At 42.6% G+C, this 20,175-nt stretch overlaps 1 protein-coding gene across 1 annotated transcript in view; it reads right to left on the bottom strand.

Moving 5' to 3' along the window:
• Positions 1-20,175, bottom strand: part of RAPGEF5 (Rap guanine nucleotide exchange factor 5) — a 350,639-nt gene that overhangs the window by 235,955 nt on the left and 94,509 nt on the right. Inside the window, exons 2-3 of the mRNA XM_069729804.1 lie at positions 14,219-14,269; positions 5,114-5,220 (exon numbers count right to left, since the gene is read on the bottom strand). Coding sequence (XP_069585905.1) covers positions 5,114-5,220; positions 14,219-14,269 — 158 coding nt within the window. The remainder of the gene's footprint in view (positions 1-5,113; positions 5,221-14,218; positions 14,270-20,175) is intronic.

The following is a 20,175-nucleotide window of genomic DNA, read 5'->3' as shown; positions in this document are numbered from 1 at the left end:
CAGTACATCCAGGAGAATCTGGCAAGAGGGTTCATTAGGAAGTCAGTGTCACCGGCAGGGGCAGGGTTCTTCTTCGTACAGAAGAAGACTGGAGACTTACGTCCATGCATAGACTACAGGGGTCTTAACGCCATCACCGTTAAGAACAAGTACCCACTACCCCTGATATCTGAACTGTTTGATAGGCTACGGGGAGCGAGGGTATTTACAAAGTTAGATCTGTGGGGTGCTTACAACCTGATTCGCATCCGTGAGGGGGATGAATGGAAGACGGCTTTCAACACCAGGGATGGGCACTATGAATATCTGGTGATGCCCTTCGGGCTCTGTAATGCCCCAGCCGTTTTCCAAGACTTTGTGAACGACATCTTCCGGGATATGCTCACCACCTCGGTCGTAGTCTATCTGGATGATATTCTCATCTTCTCTCCAGATATTGACTCCCATCGGAGAGATGTTCGCAACGTCTTCGACCTCTTACGGGCAAACTCCCTCTACGCCAAGTTGGAGAAGTGTGTGTTTGAGCAGGAGTCCTTGCCTTTCCTTGGTTATATCATCTCTGCCCAGGGTTTGGCTTTGGATCCTGCCAAGCTACAGGCTGTAATGGACTGGCAGGAACCCCATTCTCTTAAAGCGGTGCAGCGCTTTATGGGGTTCATTAATTACTATCGCCAGTTCATTCCACACTTCTCAACTTTGGTAGCTCCCTTGGTTGCCCTCACCAAGAAGGGAGCAAATCCCAAGTTGTGGTCAGAGGAGGTCTCCAAAGCCTTTCTCTCGATCAAGTCACACTTCGCTAGCGCTCCCATCCTACATCGCCCCGATGTTGATAAGCCATTTATCTTGGAGGTGGATGCCTCATCCGTTGGTGCTGGAGCAGTCCTTTTCCAAAAGGATGCTCAAGGTCGGAAGCATCCTTGCTTCTTCTTCTCCAAGACCTTCACACCAGCGGAGAGGAATTATTCCATCGGGGACAGGGAGTTGCTGGCCATGAAGTTGGCTTTTTCGGAGTGGAGAGATCTCTTGGAGGGAGCTCGCTTTCCCTTCCAAGTCTTCACTGACCACAAGAACTTGGTGTATCTGCAAACGGCCCAGCGGCTGAATTCTCGCCAGGCTAGATGGTCCCTGTTCTTCTCCCGGTTCCATTTTACTCTCCATTTCCTCTCCGGGGAGAAGAACGTTCGTGCTGACGCTCTCTCCCGCTCCGTGGTGTCATCGTCGTCGTCGGAGGAGGAGCCTCGGCTTATTGTCCCTTCTGAGAGCCTGAGAACTGTGGCTCCGGTTTCGCTAGAGTCTGTGCCCCCGGGCAAGACTTTCGTACCAGCTAACTTGCGACCGGAGGTTCTCTCTTGGGCTCACTCCTCCAGAGTGGGTGGGCATTTTGGGACCAAGAGGACATCTGAGCTTCTGGCGAGAACATACTGGTGGCCGCATATGGCCCGAGATGTCAAGGACTATATTCAGGCATGCGTTTCTTGTGCCCAGAATCGGTCTCCTCGGCAACGGCCTGCTGGATTGCTTTACCCTCTACCAGTGGCAGACAGGCCCTGGGAGATGGTCGGGATGGACTTTGTGGTGGGTCTACCCAAGTCGCATGGCTGCTCCATTATTTGGGTTGTCACCGACCATTTCTCCAAGATGGTGCATTTGGTGCCGCTTCCTCGGTTACCCTCAGCACGGGCCTTGGCGGTGTTGTTCATTAAACACGTTTTCCGATTGCATAGTATGCCTGATAAGATTGTCAGCGATCGGGGTCCCCAGTTCGCATCTCGGTTTTGGAGAGAGCTCTGCCGTTTACTCAGCATAGAGTTAAACCTCTCCTCTGCATACCATCCCGAGACGAATGGGTTGGTGGAGAGAACCAACCAGACTCTGGTGACATATTTGCGACATTTCGTCTCTGCTGGGCAGGACGACTGGGCATCTTTGCTACCTTGGGCGGAATTTGCCCTGAACAACGCCGTAGCCGATTCCACTGGTCAAACTCCTTTTCTCCTTAATTACGGCCAGCATCCGCGTGTCCCTGTGCCCATGCCCGTGTCATCCACCGATTCTAGGGTGGCAGACTGGGCGGTGGAGGCACGTGACATCTGGGACCGCACACAGGATGCCATCCGGGCCTCCAAGGAGAGAATGAGAGTTTCGGCTGATACACACCGGCGCCCCGCTCCGGTCTTTGCTCCTGGCGACTTAGTGTGGCTCTCCGCCCGTAACATCAGGCTGCGAGTTGAGTCCACTAAGTTTGCTCCTCGCTACATTGGCCCAATATCAATAAACATCTCTATTTACTCGGTGCGTTCCGCTAGCCCTAACATTAGGTGAGTATAACTGTGCTTGATATTTTTAAATAAAAAAAGTAAAAGTGTGTTTTGCTTTATCTCTAATAAAGGACTTTATTCTGGCTGTGTCTTTATTTACCACATAACTATAGGATTTGTAATGCAAAGGTGTCTTATAGACTCTTCTCCATTACTAACCCGAGGGCTTGATGTTACCTGACAATACAAAGGTCACATCAACCCCACAAATATGAACCCCACTTGCCACCACTACAGGGCAAGTGGGAAGAGCCGCGGAAAGTACCATAATTGGTGCATCTAATGTACCTCTTCTGGGCGACTGCAGGCTACTATTTTTAGGCTGGGGTGGGGGGGAAATATCCATTGCCCCTTACCATCATGAGAATTCCAGCCCCCAGCTGTCTGCTTTAGCTTGGCTGGTCAAAAATAGGGGGACCACAAGCCATTTGATTAATTACCGCATATAATCGAGTATAAGCTGACCCGAGTATAAGCCGACCCCCCTAATTATGCCACAAAAAATTGGGAAAGCTTAATGACTCGAGTATAAGCCTAGGGTGGGAAATGCAGCAGCTACCGGTAAATGTCAAAAGTAAAAATAGATACCAATAAAAGTAAAATTAATTGAGACATTAGTAGGCTAAGTGTTTTTGAATATCCGTATTGAATCAGGAGCCCCATATAATGCTCCACAAAGTTTATGATGGCCCCATAAGATGCTCCATATTAAAATATGCCCCATATACTCCTGCATAAAGGTTAATAATGGCCCCATAAGATGCTCCATAGACATATTTGCCCAATATAATGCTGCACAAATGTTGATTATGGCCCCATAAGATGCTCCATAAAGATATTTGCCCCATATAGTGCTGCACAAACGTTGATTATGGCCCCGTACAGACACTTGCCCCATATAGTGCTGCACAAACGTTATGGCCCCATACAGACACTTGCCGCATATAGTGCTGCACAAACGTTATGGCCCCATACTGACACTTGCCCCATATAGTGCTGCACAAACATTATGGCCCCATACAGACACTTGCCCCATAAAGTGCTGCACAAACGTTATGGCCCCATATAGACACTTGCCCCATAAAGTGCTGCACAAACGTTATGGGCCCATACAGACACTTGCCCCATGAAGTACTGCACAAACATTATGGCCCCATAGATGCTCCATACAGACACTTGCCCCATTTGCTGTTGCTGCGATAAAAAAAAAAAATAAATAATCACATACTCACCTCTCTGTCGCTCTGGCCCCCGGCACTTTCAATATTCGCCTGCTCCCCGTTCCAGCGCCGCTCCATCTTCAGCATCTTCTGCACTGACGTTCAGGCAGAGGGCGCGCACTAACCACATCACCGCGCTCTCTGACCTGAGCGTCACTGCAGAAGACGCTCAAGACGGAGCGGCGCCGGAACGGGGAGCAGGTGAATATCGCGCAGCGCTTCCCCTCCCCGTATACTCACCTGCAACTGGCACAGTGCAGTCCCTGGCTTCCCTGGCGCCCCAGCTTCCTCCTGTACTGAGCAGTCACGCTCTATGGGAGGTGGAGCCGCATATTCATTACTGTAATGAGCGGTAACATGTGACCGCTCAGTACAGGAAGAAGCTGGGGCACCAGGGACCTGCAGGGACCGCGTCGGGAGCAGGTGAGTATAATTAGACAGCCCCCGCTCCCCTACTCCTGCCGACCCCTGGGTATGACTGGAGTATAAGCCGAGAGGGGGACTTTCAGCCCAAAAAAGTGGGCTGAAAATCTTGGCTTATACTCGAGTATATACGGTACTTATTTACAGAGCAGGACCGGATGATGAACACTCCCATCAGCCTCTCCTGCTCTCGCTATTATTAGCGTTGATGGAAACAGTAGTCCCATCAGCCAACACCAATGACCGGAGGTACACTTTATACCTCCGATCATAGCTCCGGACTCACGCACATGACAGCGTGACAAACACCCAGTGTTCGGGGGAGCCGCACCCAAACAGTAACACGGACTTCCTGGTGAATTCCGTGTTCGGTGTCCATGCCCAAACAACTCTACTGGTTTTTGATTTTTGGGTGTACTTTTTACATTAAATTATTGGTTTCAATGACCCCTTTCAGACGGGAGCCACCACAGCCGATTTGCTTGCAAAGTAGCAGGCAGAGGGTTTTTCGAAGCAGGGAATGCCCTATTTAAATAGAACCTGTACTCATAAATATGTATTTTTAGAGGGTCCAAATCCTATTGTTTTCCCAAATCTGGCATTATTTTTCTTTTGCTGCTGTCTCCGGCCATTCTTGAGATATGACCCACTCTTCACTGAATACAAATTTAGTCTTTAGAAAAGTGTGCAAGATCTTCAACATTTCTGTATGGGAATCTTCTTGAGAATCAGGCAAGATGGCTAAAAAGACTTGACTTACATACTGAGAAGAGGCCATATCTCAGGAACAAAAAATAAACAATGCCAAACGCAGGAAAACAGCAGCAATTACACCAGGTAAAAAGTGACATTCATGGCAAGTGACAGGTCCACTTGCCAGTCAATATGCCATAATATATATGGACAGAGGTTGTCCTCATGAGGCAGCCACTATACAGTCTAATCAACATGGCCTCAGAAGTTTTCAATTAAATGTATCTGCAGGTTACTTTCTCCCCTCTCCTCATTGAAGACACATGAACACTGTTTAGCCAAGCATTCATGTGTATGGGGAAGATAGACAATTTATGAAAAGACAAGTTACTATTATAACACTGTGTGATTTCACAATGTGTAATAAGGAATTATTTTATTTACTAATGAGTAACTTACCGACAAATACAAGTAAGATACATGCGATCCCTGATAAGAGCAGGAGACTGAATCCTTACTGCATTCCTCAAAGCTCTTCCAGCACATGTTACGCTTTCCCCATAGGACTAGAAAAAACAAACAAAAAAAAACTAATACAGATACAATGACATTCTTATTATTGTATCGTGTTTTAACAGTTTTTCAATTTACATAAAAAAAATTGAATAATAACGGTTCAAGGTAAATAACAGATAGGTTTACTGCCTCCAAAGTGGCTTTTCTTGTCCTCAGTCATGGTATCATGTCAGGACGTAGCCTTCACTAGTCCTGAGGGGTACAAAATGATAGAAACGAATGTTCACCATATTTTAACACCCAACATTCTGTGACAAATTTTCTATGTCAAACATCTGCACTTCTGGGGAACCAGAACTGTTGGAAAAGAGTTCAAGTTAATTATCAATTAGTTTAAAACATAATGCTGCATCATTAGAAGCCTAGCTGAGGCTTAAGGTGGCAAAAAAATAAAATGCTGCTGCTGGGAAATGCTAATTTCAGTGGGAAAGGCGTACTATCTAATGTATAGCGAGAGTCCTTACTTTTCCCACATGGAAGATGTAGGGAAATAAAGGACTTAGCTTTGGCTTTTAACATGCCCAATCCTTTTGTTCTCAAGGAAGATTAGCAGCCATCAGATGAGTACAGCACTCTCCCCTCCCCATACAGAACTTGCAGGTGTAGTCGGTGGTCAGGAGGAATAGTTGTCAGCTTAACAAGAATGGGCAACATGTATCAAATGCTTATGGCCAAAATCCAGCCATGACTTAGTCTTCCTCTCTGTCCGTGAATAAATGAGGACCCGTTACAAGGGTAGAACAAAAGAAAAGTAAAAAAAAAGGGGGTAAGATAAGGGTGCACAACTTTAAGGATATAACGGTAAATTAAATAGATGAATACTTTAAAGAGTACCTATTACCAATCAGTGGCTGCCCGTTTTATTTAATAGAAGGGATGGAAGCCCCATATTGGTGATTCTGCTAATTATCACCCATTAACAAAAGTGACCAGAAGTTACCCTTATGTCCCCCCGAAAGGGCAAAATTTTCTAGCTGAAGTTCCAGGTTGTGTGCTCCCGGGATGTAGAGCAGGTTGCCACAACTCTCCACGACCTCTCACGCAATGAAAGAGCGAAATCTCATTCTTTACATTGACCAAGCGCTGTCGCGTACTTTACGAAGCGGTTACCGAACGGCAACATCCTTAGAACGGTTCAGTGACAGCTTAGTAAAGTACGTGGCAGCAATGGATTAGTGCAAAGAGCGAGTTTTGCTTTCACTGCAAGAGGTGTGATGGTGGGCGGTGGGATCCCACTCTGCATGCACAGATTCCAAAATCCAGACGTTCATGTTCAACTTTTACTAGCAAGTCGGGCCGTTTCAGGGATTCTTCCGACCATTTTTCTTAGTAGGTGATAATTAGAAAAATCCCCACTCTGAGGCTGCGCGCTCCTAATCTAATATATAATTGCCTAGAATACTACTTCCTGCAATTTGTGCCAACTTCCGTGGCTTTGTCCGGAGCTAATGTCCGGAGCTAATGTCTGGAGCTAATGTCCGGAGCTAATGTCCGGAGATAAGTGACGTCAACAGTGTCCAGTGTCTGATTGGTTGCCGCCTGCTGCGAGCCACCAATCAGAAACGTGCCGTACTGTGACACACTCCGCCCGCCATTTTGGTGTGATTTTTGAATTTTTACCTCACAGCAAGTTTCTACTGCGTGGAGGCGGGCCCAGTGACGTTGCTCTTCAAGCTCCTGCCGAATTTCGTCAAAAAAATGATAATACCATTTACCAAAACTATATATATTTAGTTGTGAAGTGGTTCAGTGACATTTTCACACCAATTTTGAACTTTTGTTTGGTGTTTTCTCCATATACTGCCTATTATTCACTGACTGTTATTCTGAGAGACTGCCGTTTATTAACCTCTTCTTTGCCACATTGGGTATATTGCTCTATTATTTGCCACATAAGGACATTGTCCATTATTGCCCAGCAATTTCTCTGCAATATAAACTGCCTATTTATTAATATCTGCATTCCTGCAAAGAACTATTGCCTATTATTAACTGGGTATTTTCCTACTACCTGACACTGCCCACAACACGCAAAGTTGTCGTCTGATGTCTTTCATCCCTCCCCTCATAAGCATGTTCATGGATCCTGTGTAACTGTACCTTAAATAACAAGAATTGTCAAGAGCTGGTGAGTGCAGCCATTTTTTGTTCTTTCTTACTATTATTTATTAATTGTATTATTCTTACATTTGAATAAATAAAGTACCGTATATATGGATTCTAGACTCCCGATTCTTTAGAATCGGGCTGCCATCTAGTAAACTATAAAGAGAGCATCAGAGAGGTCCTCCGGTATTGTGAATGCATTCTTATGTGAGGTTTCCTGGAGTCATATTAAAGCTGTGCATATTTATCATACCATGCAGGAGTTTGTCACACCTCGTCACCTCCAGCATCACTTCAGGACAAACGGTATAAAAGGGCACGGCAGAGGGCTGGCGGCGACAGCTTGTGACTTATTAATATACATTCCACATTTCAGTAACAGTCAACCAAATCTGTTAGAAAGCTGAACAAACTCACTGACAAACCTGGGAAGAAAGCTGTAAGGTCTGAATAGCAGAAGGTTTAGTAGGACCCAAGCTGCAGGCTTTTGCATTTGTTCTGTATGGGGACAGAGGAGGAAGAACAAGACTAAAGACCCCCATATGCATCGGATAGCGGTGGGCCGTACAATCATTCTGCTGCTACCTTTCCCAATTGCCTTATTGCTGTCAGATTACTATGGTGGCAGCTTATATCCAGAGAACAAAAGATCAAAAAGATTGTTACTTGGAATAACAATATGCCAACCTTTCTTTAATGTGCCCTCATTCACTTTACTATTTATTCTGTAAATTCAGAGGCTTGCAAAAGTATTCACCCTCCTTGGCTTTCTACCTACCGTATTTTGTTACATTACAACCTGTTTTTAAATATTTTTGAAATCTGATTTGTGTGTGATGCATCATCACTGAATAGTCTCAGAGAATTGAGAGAAATATTGGATGTAATACACTGGTCACATGCTTTGCACTGACTTTAAGGGAGTACATAGTTATGTACATTGAAGTCGTCAATTATTTTGTCCTATTTGTTGTTTGCTTCACAATAAAATCAAATGTTCACAGTTGTAGACATGTACTGAAGCAAACCCTCAAAAAAAAAACCAAAAAAAAACAGTAAAATTCCAGGTTGTGAGGAAGCAAAACATGTCAAATACCAAGGGGGGTGAATACTTTCGTACGCCACTGTATATCTCTCAGCTACTTTGTTTCTCATAATGTAAACTGCAGCAAATTAGTGGAAAGCTCGCCTATAGTGATTGTTTAGGAACCAAAACTTATTGCATTTATTTAGTAATTTTCATTCTGCAAATGTAGAATTGCATTAAAAAATATATATAAGCTCTCAATCAGCTATTGCATGGTTAAAAAAAAAAAGTTATGGAACTAAAAAAAAAAAAAAATTAGAAAACAAATACAAAACACGGAAGTGTCGTTAATTCGCCGGCATCACTAATCTTTCTCCCAGGGGCCAGTAAACACATTAGATACGTGGTCTGTCCGCCAAAATCAGCTGGTTTGGCCACCTTTACCCTACTGCTCTTCTGTGTGGAGGGGCCATCATAAACCTGGCCCTGTTTGCACTGCCAGCCAAACCCCCAGAGGTGTAAAGCTTTATATGTATCATTTACATGTCATAAAAGTCATCTATCAAAACCAGTAAGAACCTTCAAGATGTAAGAATGGCTTATATCATATTTCATCTCCAATTACAAGGCCTCACCATCAAAGTGTTGTAGTGATGGGATTTTCACACATGAGTAAAGAGGAGGCTTTCACAGAAGATAAGGAGATTATAAAACAAAGGTACCAATAATGTTAGCTTTGTAAGATCAAACCTTCAGAATAGAAAAACTTTCATTTAATTTTTGAGGATAAACAAAAGCTTATGATTCATGATTTACTGATGAAGTGATATCAATAGAAAAAAAGGCACGAATATTATAATGTAGAGAGAAAGCACATTTAGGGGCAGAATATGGAACACAGATAAAACTATCCTGCAGAACTGTGGAAGGGTGGATAGCTGGCAGGTTAAGCCAGAAGTGTATTTGACTAGTGCTTAAGGGACAGGATCATCAGAAAATGACAGCTTTTTAAAGGGAACCTGTCACCAGGTTTGGCAGATATAAGATACGGCCACCACCTTTCAGGGCTTATACATAGTATCCTATAATGCTGTTGATAAGCCCCCGATCCGACCTAAAACATAAGAAAAATAAGTTTTATTATACTAACCTGGGGGCAGTCTGGTCTGATGGGTGTCGCAGGTTCAGATCCGGCACCTGCCATTTTCTTATAATCGTCGTCGCCCTCCTGCTTGCTTCATGGCTCCCCGGCACCCAGTTCCTGCGCAGGCGCACTTGTCTGTCCTGTTGAGGGCAGAGTAAAGTACTGCAGTGCGCAGGCGCTGTGCCTCTCTCACCTTTCCCGACCCCTGCGCAATGCGGTACTTTCCTCTGCCCTCAACATGGCAGATAAGTATGCCTGCGCCGGCGGAGCACGATGCCGGGAGCGATGAAGAAGCAGGAGGGCGGCGATCATAAGATGGGAGGCGCCGGACCCAGACCTGTGACACCCATCGGACCGCCCTCCTTGGGTAAGTATAATAAAACTTATTTTTCTTATCTTTCAGGTTGGACCGGTGACTTATCTACAGCATTATAGAATGTTGTAGATAAGCCCTGAAAGGCAGTGGCTGTATCTTATATTGGCCAATCCTGGTGACAGGATCGCTTTAAAGAAGTTCTTGTGATAAACAGATTTTTGGGTAATTTTATTTCTTCTTTAGATCACACTTTGTATTAAAAAAAATAGAAAGCTTGCAATGTTCATACTAGCCATTGGAGCTATTTTAGACTAGTCCTTTCAGGAAGCATTTCTAGCAGTTTTCCTTATCCGTCAGGATTATAATGACCAGTAACACCTCTATACACATCTGATAACACACGATCCACCAGTCACAATACGTAATTTCACAGCCCCTTCTGTTTCCCTTCCTAATTTCTGCACCATTGATTAGATGCTTCAATACAAAATATAAGGTTGGAATCTGTCTATTGCTGCTACAAGTGGATTTCCTGAAGGAGCAGGAAGTTAGAGTCTAAGAAACCCCAGTGGCCTGTGTGGAAATTGCAAGATTTCTCATTTTTCAAACAGGTTTTGATACAGAGAAAATAAATTGCCCCCTCCCCACCAAAAAAACAAGTTATTTACCATTGACAAATTCCCTTTAATGTGTCTGCCACTTGATGTCTTAAGGGGGTCTTCAAGTTTAGCTGATCGGAAAAATCTATATTAATAAAGTTGTAGCACCTTGGACCACTTTCACACTTCCGTCGGGCCGACGTACCGACGGACGTTGTGAAAATAACTGCACGACGTGGGCAGCGGATGCAGTTTTTCAACGCATCCGCTGCCCATTCTGCAGTCCGGGGAGGAGGGGCGGAGTTTCGGCTGCGCATGCGCGGTCGAAAATGGCGGACGCGACGCACAAAAAAAGTCACATGTAACTTTTTTGTGCCGACGGTCCGCCAAAACACGACGCATCCGTCACCCGATGGATGCGACGTGTTGCCATACGTCACAATGCGTCGCTAATGCAAGTCTATGGAGAAAAAACGCATCCTGCGGACAACTTTGCAGGATGAGTTTTTTCCCAAAACGACGCATTGCGACGGACAGCAAACGACGCAAGTGTGAAGGTAGCCTTATAGGGAGCGATCTACGACATGTGCTCTGCTCGGACTATATGGTGCACAATGGAGTATTCTGTCGGCCTTGTGTGTATAATTTCTTAGCTTTTGGATTAACCGCTTAGTGACAGAACCAATTTTGCCCTTAATGACCAAGCCAATTTGTAGAATTTTGACCAATGTCACTTTATGAGGTTATAGCTCTGGAACACTTCAACGGATTCCACTGATTCTGATACTGTTTTTTTGTGAGATATTGTACTTCATGTTAGTGGTAACATTTCTTTGATATGACTTACGTTTATTTATGGAAAAAATGGAAATTTGGGAAAAATGTTGAAAATTTTGCAATTTTCAAACTTTTAATATTTGTACCCTTAAATCAGAGAGTCATATCGCACAATATACTTAATAAATAATATTTTTCATATGTCTACTTAACATCAGTGCAATTTTGGAAACACCATTTTTATTTTGTTAGGCTGTTATAAGGGTTAAATGTTGACCAGCGATTTCTCATTTTTCCAATAAAATTTCCAAAACTATATTTTTTTAGGGACCACCTCACATTTGAAGTGAGTTTGGGGGATCAATATGATGTAAAATACCCAAATGTGACACCATTCAAAAACTGCACCCCTCAAGGTGCTCAAAACTACATTCAAGAAGTTTGTTAACCCTTCAGCTGCTTCACAAGAAATAAAATAATATGGAAGGAAAAATTTACATTTTACTTTTTTCACAAAAAATGTACCGTACTTTAGACCCAAACTGTTATACTTTCACAAGGGTAACAAGAGAAAATGGACCACAAAATTTGTTGTGCAATTTCTTCTGAGTACAAAGATACCACGTATGCGGAGGAAAGCCACTGTTTGATCGCATGGCAGGGCTCAGAAGGAAGGGAGCACTGTTTGCCTTTTTGAACGCAAACTTAGCTGGAATTAATGGCGGGCACCGTGTCATGTTTGGAGACCCCCTGATGTATTTAAACAGTGGAACCCCCAAATCTAACTCCAACCCTAACACAGCCCTACCCGACACTAATCCCAACTCTAACCATAATCCCAACTCTAACCACAACCCTAACCCCAACTCCACCACCCCCAACCCCAAAACAACCGTATCTCCAACACAACCCTAACCCCCACACCACAACTATAACCCCCACACCACAACCATAACCCCAACATCACAACCGTAATCCCAACACCACAACCATAATCCCAACCGTAACCCTAAACCAACCCTAACACTAGCTCCAACCCTAACCCTAGCCCCAATCCTAGCTCTAGCCCCAAACCCAACCCTAATGGAAAAATATACATTATTTTTGTATTATTATTTTTACCTAAACGAGGTGGTGATAAAGGGGGGTTTGATTTACTATTTTTTTTTATTTTGATCACTGTGATAGGGTATATCACAGTTCAAAATGAACCAATAGGAAAAATCTCCTATTGTTACAGGGTGCAGACAGACCTCGGCGGGCGCTCTGCGAATGCGCACGCCATTTTTGTCCAGAGCCGGAAGGTCCAGGGTTACCGTAGGTACCGGGGAAGGCTCGGGGGACCCCATTTCTCTAGATCATATTAATGGGAAATCTAGCTTTTTTTTTGTGATTGCCGTTATTCCGTGAGTAACTGTGATCACAAGACTGGGGATGGTAAAAACCAACCTGAATCATTTTCCGATGCTGGCGGGCGCAATAACTTTATTTCTCAGCAAAGTTAAAAAGTGTCACTGAGGAATAAGTATCCTTAACTACCGCCGTTAGGCGTATCGGCGGTCGTTAAGGGGTTAACTTGCCCAATAGATGGTCTTTTTTTGGGAGGCAATTTAAAAGACAGTCCTTAGTATTATGACCTTTGGTAATCACCCTCACACGGAACAAAGATCTAGTAAAATGATGGTTTGCTAGAACGTTATGTTGGAGCAGAAACAGAAAATAACAACTCTCTCAACTCACTCATTTGGACTTTTGCTCCGAAACCTCTTCACTCTGTTGCAAACATTGTGAAGATAGCTACATTTTTGGCAATATCTTTAAAGAGGAAATTATGCCAATTCTTAAAGTAATGGACGTGGTGTGAATGACTATTGGACAGCAAGAAGAGATGTATGCACACACTCGGGACGAGGCTCATTTAAGTCGCTTAGAGCAGCCTTCGTCTGGCTCCGTTCGAGACAACAGATCTCATCACAGAAAAGTAAGCAGCTCTGCAAGAATTTGGTGAGCATGTGAAAGGATCACTCTATAGTCCTGGAATTGCTGATTGATCATAAGTAAACGTGTCTCTGTAATCAGTACGAAAAACTTGAACACGTTTTTCTCGAAACCACTTTTTTTTTCAAATCAGTGGCCATGATATCTCCAGAACCAACTGGTCAATTGAGCGTATCTTCTGTATCATAATGAAGTTAAAATCTTTTAATTTTGGAATTGTGACAGGTCTCCAATTGTGCCAAAAATCAATACTCAATTTTCAGCATGACACCTTTTAATTTTCACTTTTTTTATTTAATTCTGCTACCAGAGATAGCGACAATCATAGTAATTAAATATGTCTTTGTTTTTGTTTGTTTCAGGCAAGTACAAACAGCCGGGATTATGACCACCACTTTGTTTTCCTGACCAACTTCACTGCATTTTTACAGAACTTATTTATGGTATACTTTTTTCATGATATAAAACTGTGTAAGCTGACTTCAAACAGAAGTAAAAATACTGTAAAAAAATCCCAAGAATCTTTGTACTTTTTTTTGTGGGGGAAAAAAAAAATCACAAAAATAGCATAAAAATTGGGTGCCTAGACTCGAAGACCCCTTAAATGCTGCAATTCACAATGGTGGTAATAATATCACAGAAACAGAACTGTTTGCAGCAACCCAAGGAATCTTTCTTCTTTTAGTGACAGGGAACCGATTGTTTCAGTTCCTCATCATTGCACAGGGTCACGTTGGCCATCCCATTTAGCTGGTGGCTCTCCATATTGGAGAGGACAGTGCAATCAAACGAGGGACATAAATGAAAGGGCTAAAGTTACAGGGAGCGAACTCTTAACCTGTAAATTCCCACGGAAGGCAAAGAATGTTTATTGGATTTCTATGAAATTGACGCATTAGCGTATGCCTGATCAAGGGAGATTAAATTGTGAGCCCCAGTGGAGGCAGTGATTGATGCGAGTCTATACGATCTGTATATATTACTGTCAATATGTTAACATGGAAATAAAAAGAATATTTACCTTGTTGGTTGAGTTATCTATACACAGGGTTGAAATTCTTTCCGATAAAATCTGAAAATACAAACAAACAATGGTTTTAATGCATCTTGCAGGGGTTTGAAGACAGATACATTATACCTTTTATTAGAAAATAAAACACAACATCAAAATGAGCCAATCTGTCATCAGACTTACTGTCTCGTTAACACATCTTGCCATCATAATTAGTGAATAACATTGCTACATAGCCATGTTTCCGAAATTACATAGTGATATGTTCTTGATAATATAAGAAAAAAATTGAAACGTAATAAACCAGTATAAGAGTAATATTTCATCCAAAAATGTAAGTTGGTCACACGGATGAGGCAGTTGTCAGGCGAACAACAGGTCGCTCTCCATACCCTGGTTCATTTGAGCGTTCATGTGTTTTCAGTAGGGGGAGCGGAGAAAGTCGCTGCCAGACACATCCTTTTGCAGCAGCCTCTCTCCCCTGAACCAAAAGGATTGTGTGTTGAATTTTGAACTGTCTGAGAAATCTTTCCCACAATGTTACTTGTCATGTGAGAGCTACAAGGCCACCAGAAACATCAGAGGATTACATTTCTAATTTAAGGTTATATAATGTTCTGTTATGTACAGTAGTTTAACAGACCTGCACCAAGAAAATAAGTTATCACCCATCCATAGGAGATGTGATAACTAGGGATAGGTAGGGATGCCAGCAGTGGGATCCCCAACAATCAGCATGAAGGGAGATCTGCCCAGTCTGGATGGAGTGGAAGCCGACTATGCACACCACCACTATATTTACATCTTAGAGATGTGCCATTTCTGGAGCAGCTGTGACCTGGTGTTTGTAGCCAGGGGGGGGGGGGGGAATATCCATGGCCCCTTCCTAGGCTATTAATATCAGCCCGCATCTGTCTGCATAGCCTTTTCTGGTTATTATAGGGGGACCCCATGTAATTTTTTTTGGGGGGCTCCCCTATTTAAATAGTAAAGACTAGATATACAGCTGTGAGCTGATATTAATAGCCTGGGAAGCTCCATGGGAATTACCCCCTTCCCAGGCTATAAATATCGGCTCCAAGTTGCTGGCTTTCCCTCACTGGTTTGGAAAATTGCGCGGGAGCCATTTTTTTTTACATGAAACAGATATTGCGTTTAAGGCCGGGGTCACACTTGCGAGAAACTCGCATGAGTCTCGCACCTAAATACCTGGCACTGCCACTTGCACTCGGGACCAGAGTGTGCGGCTGCATGTATTTCTATGTAGCTGAACACTCCGGTCCAAGTGCCGGCAGAAGTGCTGCGTACTGAGGTGAGAGACTCGTGCGAGTTTCTCGCAAGCGTGACTCCGGCCTAAAACAGATTTTGTGTGTGTGTGTGTGTCTTTATTTAACTCTTTATGCACCAATTTATTATGTTCATTACTAAACATTGGGTTTGGTATTATCTATCTATAGATATATCTATAGATATATCTATCTATATATATTTTTCTTAAAAACACAAACCCCTCCCAAAAAAATTATCTGGACTACATGCAAAATCCCTACAAAACAAATAAAAAAAAGATAAAGTTACTCAAATAGGGGGACAAAGTAGCAACTAGTAGGTAACATATTGTAGAGCACTACTGTACTCATTGCCTTCGAAACACCAATACATGGTAATTGCTACTCAACTGTAGAAACAACTGACTTCAGGTTCATTTCAATGCAAATTACAAGATAAGCAAGTTGGAACAAGCCAACATGCTATTACTACAAATATTGTTACTTCATTATCAAAACAGTAAATTAATGCAAAAAGGTCAGTGTTTAGGCAAATAGCATTTTGTAAGGTGTATATTGCTACATACCCCTGTATTATGACATAAAAGTGCTTTACATATAAGACCATACTTTAGCACCATCCAATAGGCCAGTCTTCAGTTCTAGAAAATCTAGAGAGGCTGACAGCTATGGAAAATGTGCCCAGATTTACTTGGCTTGGAAGCTGCATCTAATTATTAGATACAGTAATTGGCATAATGCAGGTGTGGTTACCACTTTATTTTTTACATTAAAAGCGCACCACACCTTTCCCATGTGAATGCTTATACTGGAACATTAAAAAAGAGAAGAATTTAGAAAAATTCAGTTTTGGGGGTACTATGTGCAGATCACATTACTCAATTTTATGTTCCCATACATTAAACACATATGACTACAATCTACATAATATCACCTGAGTGCAATCCTAAACTGTTGTTCCCAACATGTCTCTGCTGGCAAATTAGCAATCTGACCTGGAGAGGGCATATACTAAAGATGTGCCATTATGGAAAAGTATTATGGCCGAAATACAAAGCAAAAAAAAACCAACACATTCTTATATGTGTTCAATATAGGACAGGAGATAATTTGCTGATCGATGGGGGTCTGACCGCTTGGACCTCAGAGGAACAGGTCATGGAAACCCTCACCAGAGGCCCACCTTGAATGTATGGAGGTGCGCATATTCGCCCTTTGTTCCTTCCATTGTCAATGGGACTGTCAGAAATGGCCAAATACTGTACACTGATTTCTCTGGCAGTCCCACAGGCAATGAATGGAGCGAAGGCCGCACTTCTGCAGAGTGACGTTGAAGGGAACTTTGGGGATCCTAGTGGTTGGACCTTCAGCAATCAGCAAGTTATCTCCTATCCTATGGTTATGGAATAAAGTTTTGGTCCACAAAAAGAAAGGAGGGACATGTCCAAGTTCCTGCATCTTATCAAATGAGACAGTGATATGAATAAACACCAAAACAGATACTATTCTTCTACTGCATATTCACAAACCCAAGCTCTAGTAATAAGGTCTTTGAGAATATCACCCCATAAGGCTTTTGTAGATGGTTTGTCCTCTCAAAGTAGTCTATATACAAAAGGCATATGGAAATTGAAAATCTGACACAAATAGTGTGACCTTGATAGAGAAGTTTTCATTATTTTCTTTATTACATTCCAAAATAACGGTCCCTCCATTGCGCAGGAAACAGAGAACATCATATAGACATCACATTTCCATACGAACAGGAAGCACTATAATCATAAATTATAACCTTGTAAGAAACCAAACAATGCATTTCTCAGTGGGCAATGTTTCACATTTGGTAATCTGAGAATATTAGCAAATGGGCATATGAATCTCAGGCTGTCTTATTAGCGTCCAGTCATGCAAACTCTCGCAAGATTCACGCTTCTGTGAACTTTGCCTCCCAGCACCTTCTGGCCTACTGTGCAAACTTTGGGAACCATACTGAGAATCTGTGCCCTTGTCTCAACATATTACCTGGGCAGAAGGAAAATCAGCTGTCATAGCTTTAGTTTCTTGTTACAAATAATGATGTCGACAGTAAGTCAGCATTAACATTATTGATTAAATATACGGTAAGTGGAATTTTTAATTCTTTAGCATTCTTTTTTTTAAACAGAGCCAGCAAAGTGCCGACTTGCAAACATGACCTGTACAATTCTTCCCTTCACATTTTATAGAATTAAAGGGTTTCTCCAAAATCTACCCCCCAAAAAATCCTACCAAAATCAGGCAGATTGAAAACAATAAAATGAGGCATACCGTTACTCACCTGTTCTAACCCCTATAGATCTAGCACTGGCAGCTCTGGTTATCTGCAACAGGAAAGGAAGCAAATATGGCCTGCTTTCGAGTAATCTTACCGCTGATGCCTGCCATTGGCTGCAGTGACTGGAGACTGGAACAGCATGTCATCCGAACCACTAACAAACCTTTGCATCCTGGCACAGACAACTAGAGCAGACAGCTCAAGATCAACGGGGATCAGAGCAGTTGAGTGTGCCTCATTTTACCGTTACAAAAGACATCTCCTTTAAATGATAGAGGAAAACCTTTAAATTATAACCTTCTGTCTGTTAGCAGATGCAACTAGGGGTTGCTCACCAAAATCATATTTATGATTTCTCAAAAACCATCCAGTAATTTCTGCATCTAAAAAGGCATGTATTGTTTCAATGCAATGCAGTTACAAGAGTCAGCGCTTACATTACAAATTTCAGAGGGGACAGATTCCCTTTAAAGCAAATAAACTTAGAATTTAGGGATTTTCAATTCTCTCATTTACGGCTTCTTGCCTAGGTTTTCTAGGTAAGGAGCGTGCGCTTGCAATCTCTTTTCAATTCAGCTTGCAAGCACTGCTCTGAAGTTCACCAAATGGCTGGATCTGACCAGCTGCTTAGTCCCCTGCGCTTCTCCCATGCTGCAGAGACATCCAGCACCGCAGAGTGCACAGTCTGGACCAGCGCTGCAGCCTTGCTGCTAATTCAAACTATCAGTGTTCTGGTCCGCACCTCCCCCTGAGACGCAGGAATCCAGAACACACAGGAACCGTGCGCTCCTGAAGATACAAGAAGAGAATCATGGTCAACACATTTATATGCAGTAAGCTCCCACTACACCAGAAACCCCAAAGAACCACTCTTTTTTTTTTGGGGGGGGAGGCTCATCGACAATCTGGAAAAGTTGGAATACAATACATAATACAACCCTACTGTGTCATTACTCAATTATTTATTATGCTTACAAAAATAATTGATATCTAAGAATGAGAATGATATATATAAATAAAAAACTACAGTGGGGAAAAAAAGTATTTAGTCAGCGACCAATTGTTCAAGTTCTCCCACTTAAAAAGATGAGAGAGGCCTGTAATTGACATCATCGGTAGACCACAACTATGAGTCAAAATGAGAAAACAAATCCAGAAAATCATGAGTCAAAATGAGAAAACTAATCCAGAAAATCACCTTGTCTGATTTGGCAAGATTTATTTTGCAAACTATGGTGGAAAATAAGTATTTGGTCACCTAAAAACATGCAAGATTTCTGGCTCTCACAGACCTGTAACTACTTCTTTAAGAGGCTCCTCTGTCCTCCACTCATTACCTGTAGTACGGGCACCTGTTTGAACTTGTTATCAGTATAAAAGACACCTGTCCACAATCTCAAACAGTCACACTCCAAACTCCACTATGGTGAAAACCAAAGAGCTGTCGAAGGACACCAGAGACAAAATTAAAGCCCCGCACCAGGCTGGGAAAGCTGAATCTGCAATAAGCAAGCAGCTTGGTGTGATGAAATCAACTGTGGGAGCAATAATGAGAAAATGGAAGACATACAAGACCACTGATAATCTCCCTCGATCTGGGGCTCCACGCAAGATCTCACCCTGTGAAGTCAAAATGATCACATGAATGGCTTTCATGCATCTTGGCATGCTTTCCACCAGTCTTTCACACTGCTTTTGGCTCAAAAATGTAAGCAGTTCTTCTTTGTTTGATGGCTTGCGACTATCCATCATCCTCTTGATTACATTCCAGAGGTTTTCAATAGGGTTCAGTTCTGGAGATTGGGCTGCCCATGACAGGGTTTTGATGTGGTGGTCTCCTTTTGCCAGAGCTGTATATATATATATATATATATATATATATATATATATATATACAGTTAGGGCCAGAAATATTTGGACAGTGACACAATTTTCGCGAGTTGGGCTCAGCATGCCACCACATTGGATTTGAAATGAAACCTCTACAACAGAATTCAAGTGCAGATTGTAACGTTTAATTTGAAGGGTTGAACAAAAATATCTGATAGAAAATGTAGGAATTGTACACATTTCTTTACAAACACTCCACATTTTAGGAGGTCAAAAGTAATTGGACAAATAAACATAACCCAAACAAAATATTTTTATTTTCAATATTTTGTTGCAAATCCTTTGGAGGCAATCACTGCCTTAAGTCTGGAACCCATGGACATCACCAAACGCTGGGTTTCCTCCTTCTTAATGCTTTGCCAGGCCTTTACAGCCGCAGCCTTCAGGTCTTGCTTGTTTGTGGGTCTTTCCGTCTTAAGTCTGGATTTGAGCAAGTGAAATGCATGCTCAATTGGGTTTAGATCTGGAGATTG

This window comes from Ranitomeya imitator, chromosome 6 (genome assembly GCF_032444005.1).
Source record: "Ranitomeya imitator isolate aRanImi1 chromosome 6, aRanImi1.pri, whole genome shotgun sequence".
In the NCBI taxonomy this organism is placed as follows: Eukaryota; Metazoa; Chordata; class Amphibia; order Anura; family Dendrobatidae; genus Ranitomeya; species Ranitomeya imitator.
The sequence above is the reverse complement of the archived record's forward strand: the minus strand, read 5'-3'. Positions and strand labels throughout refer to the sequence as shown.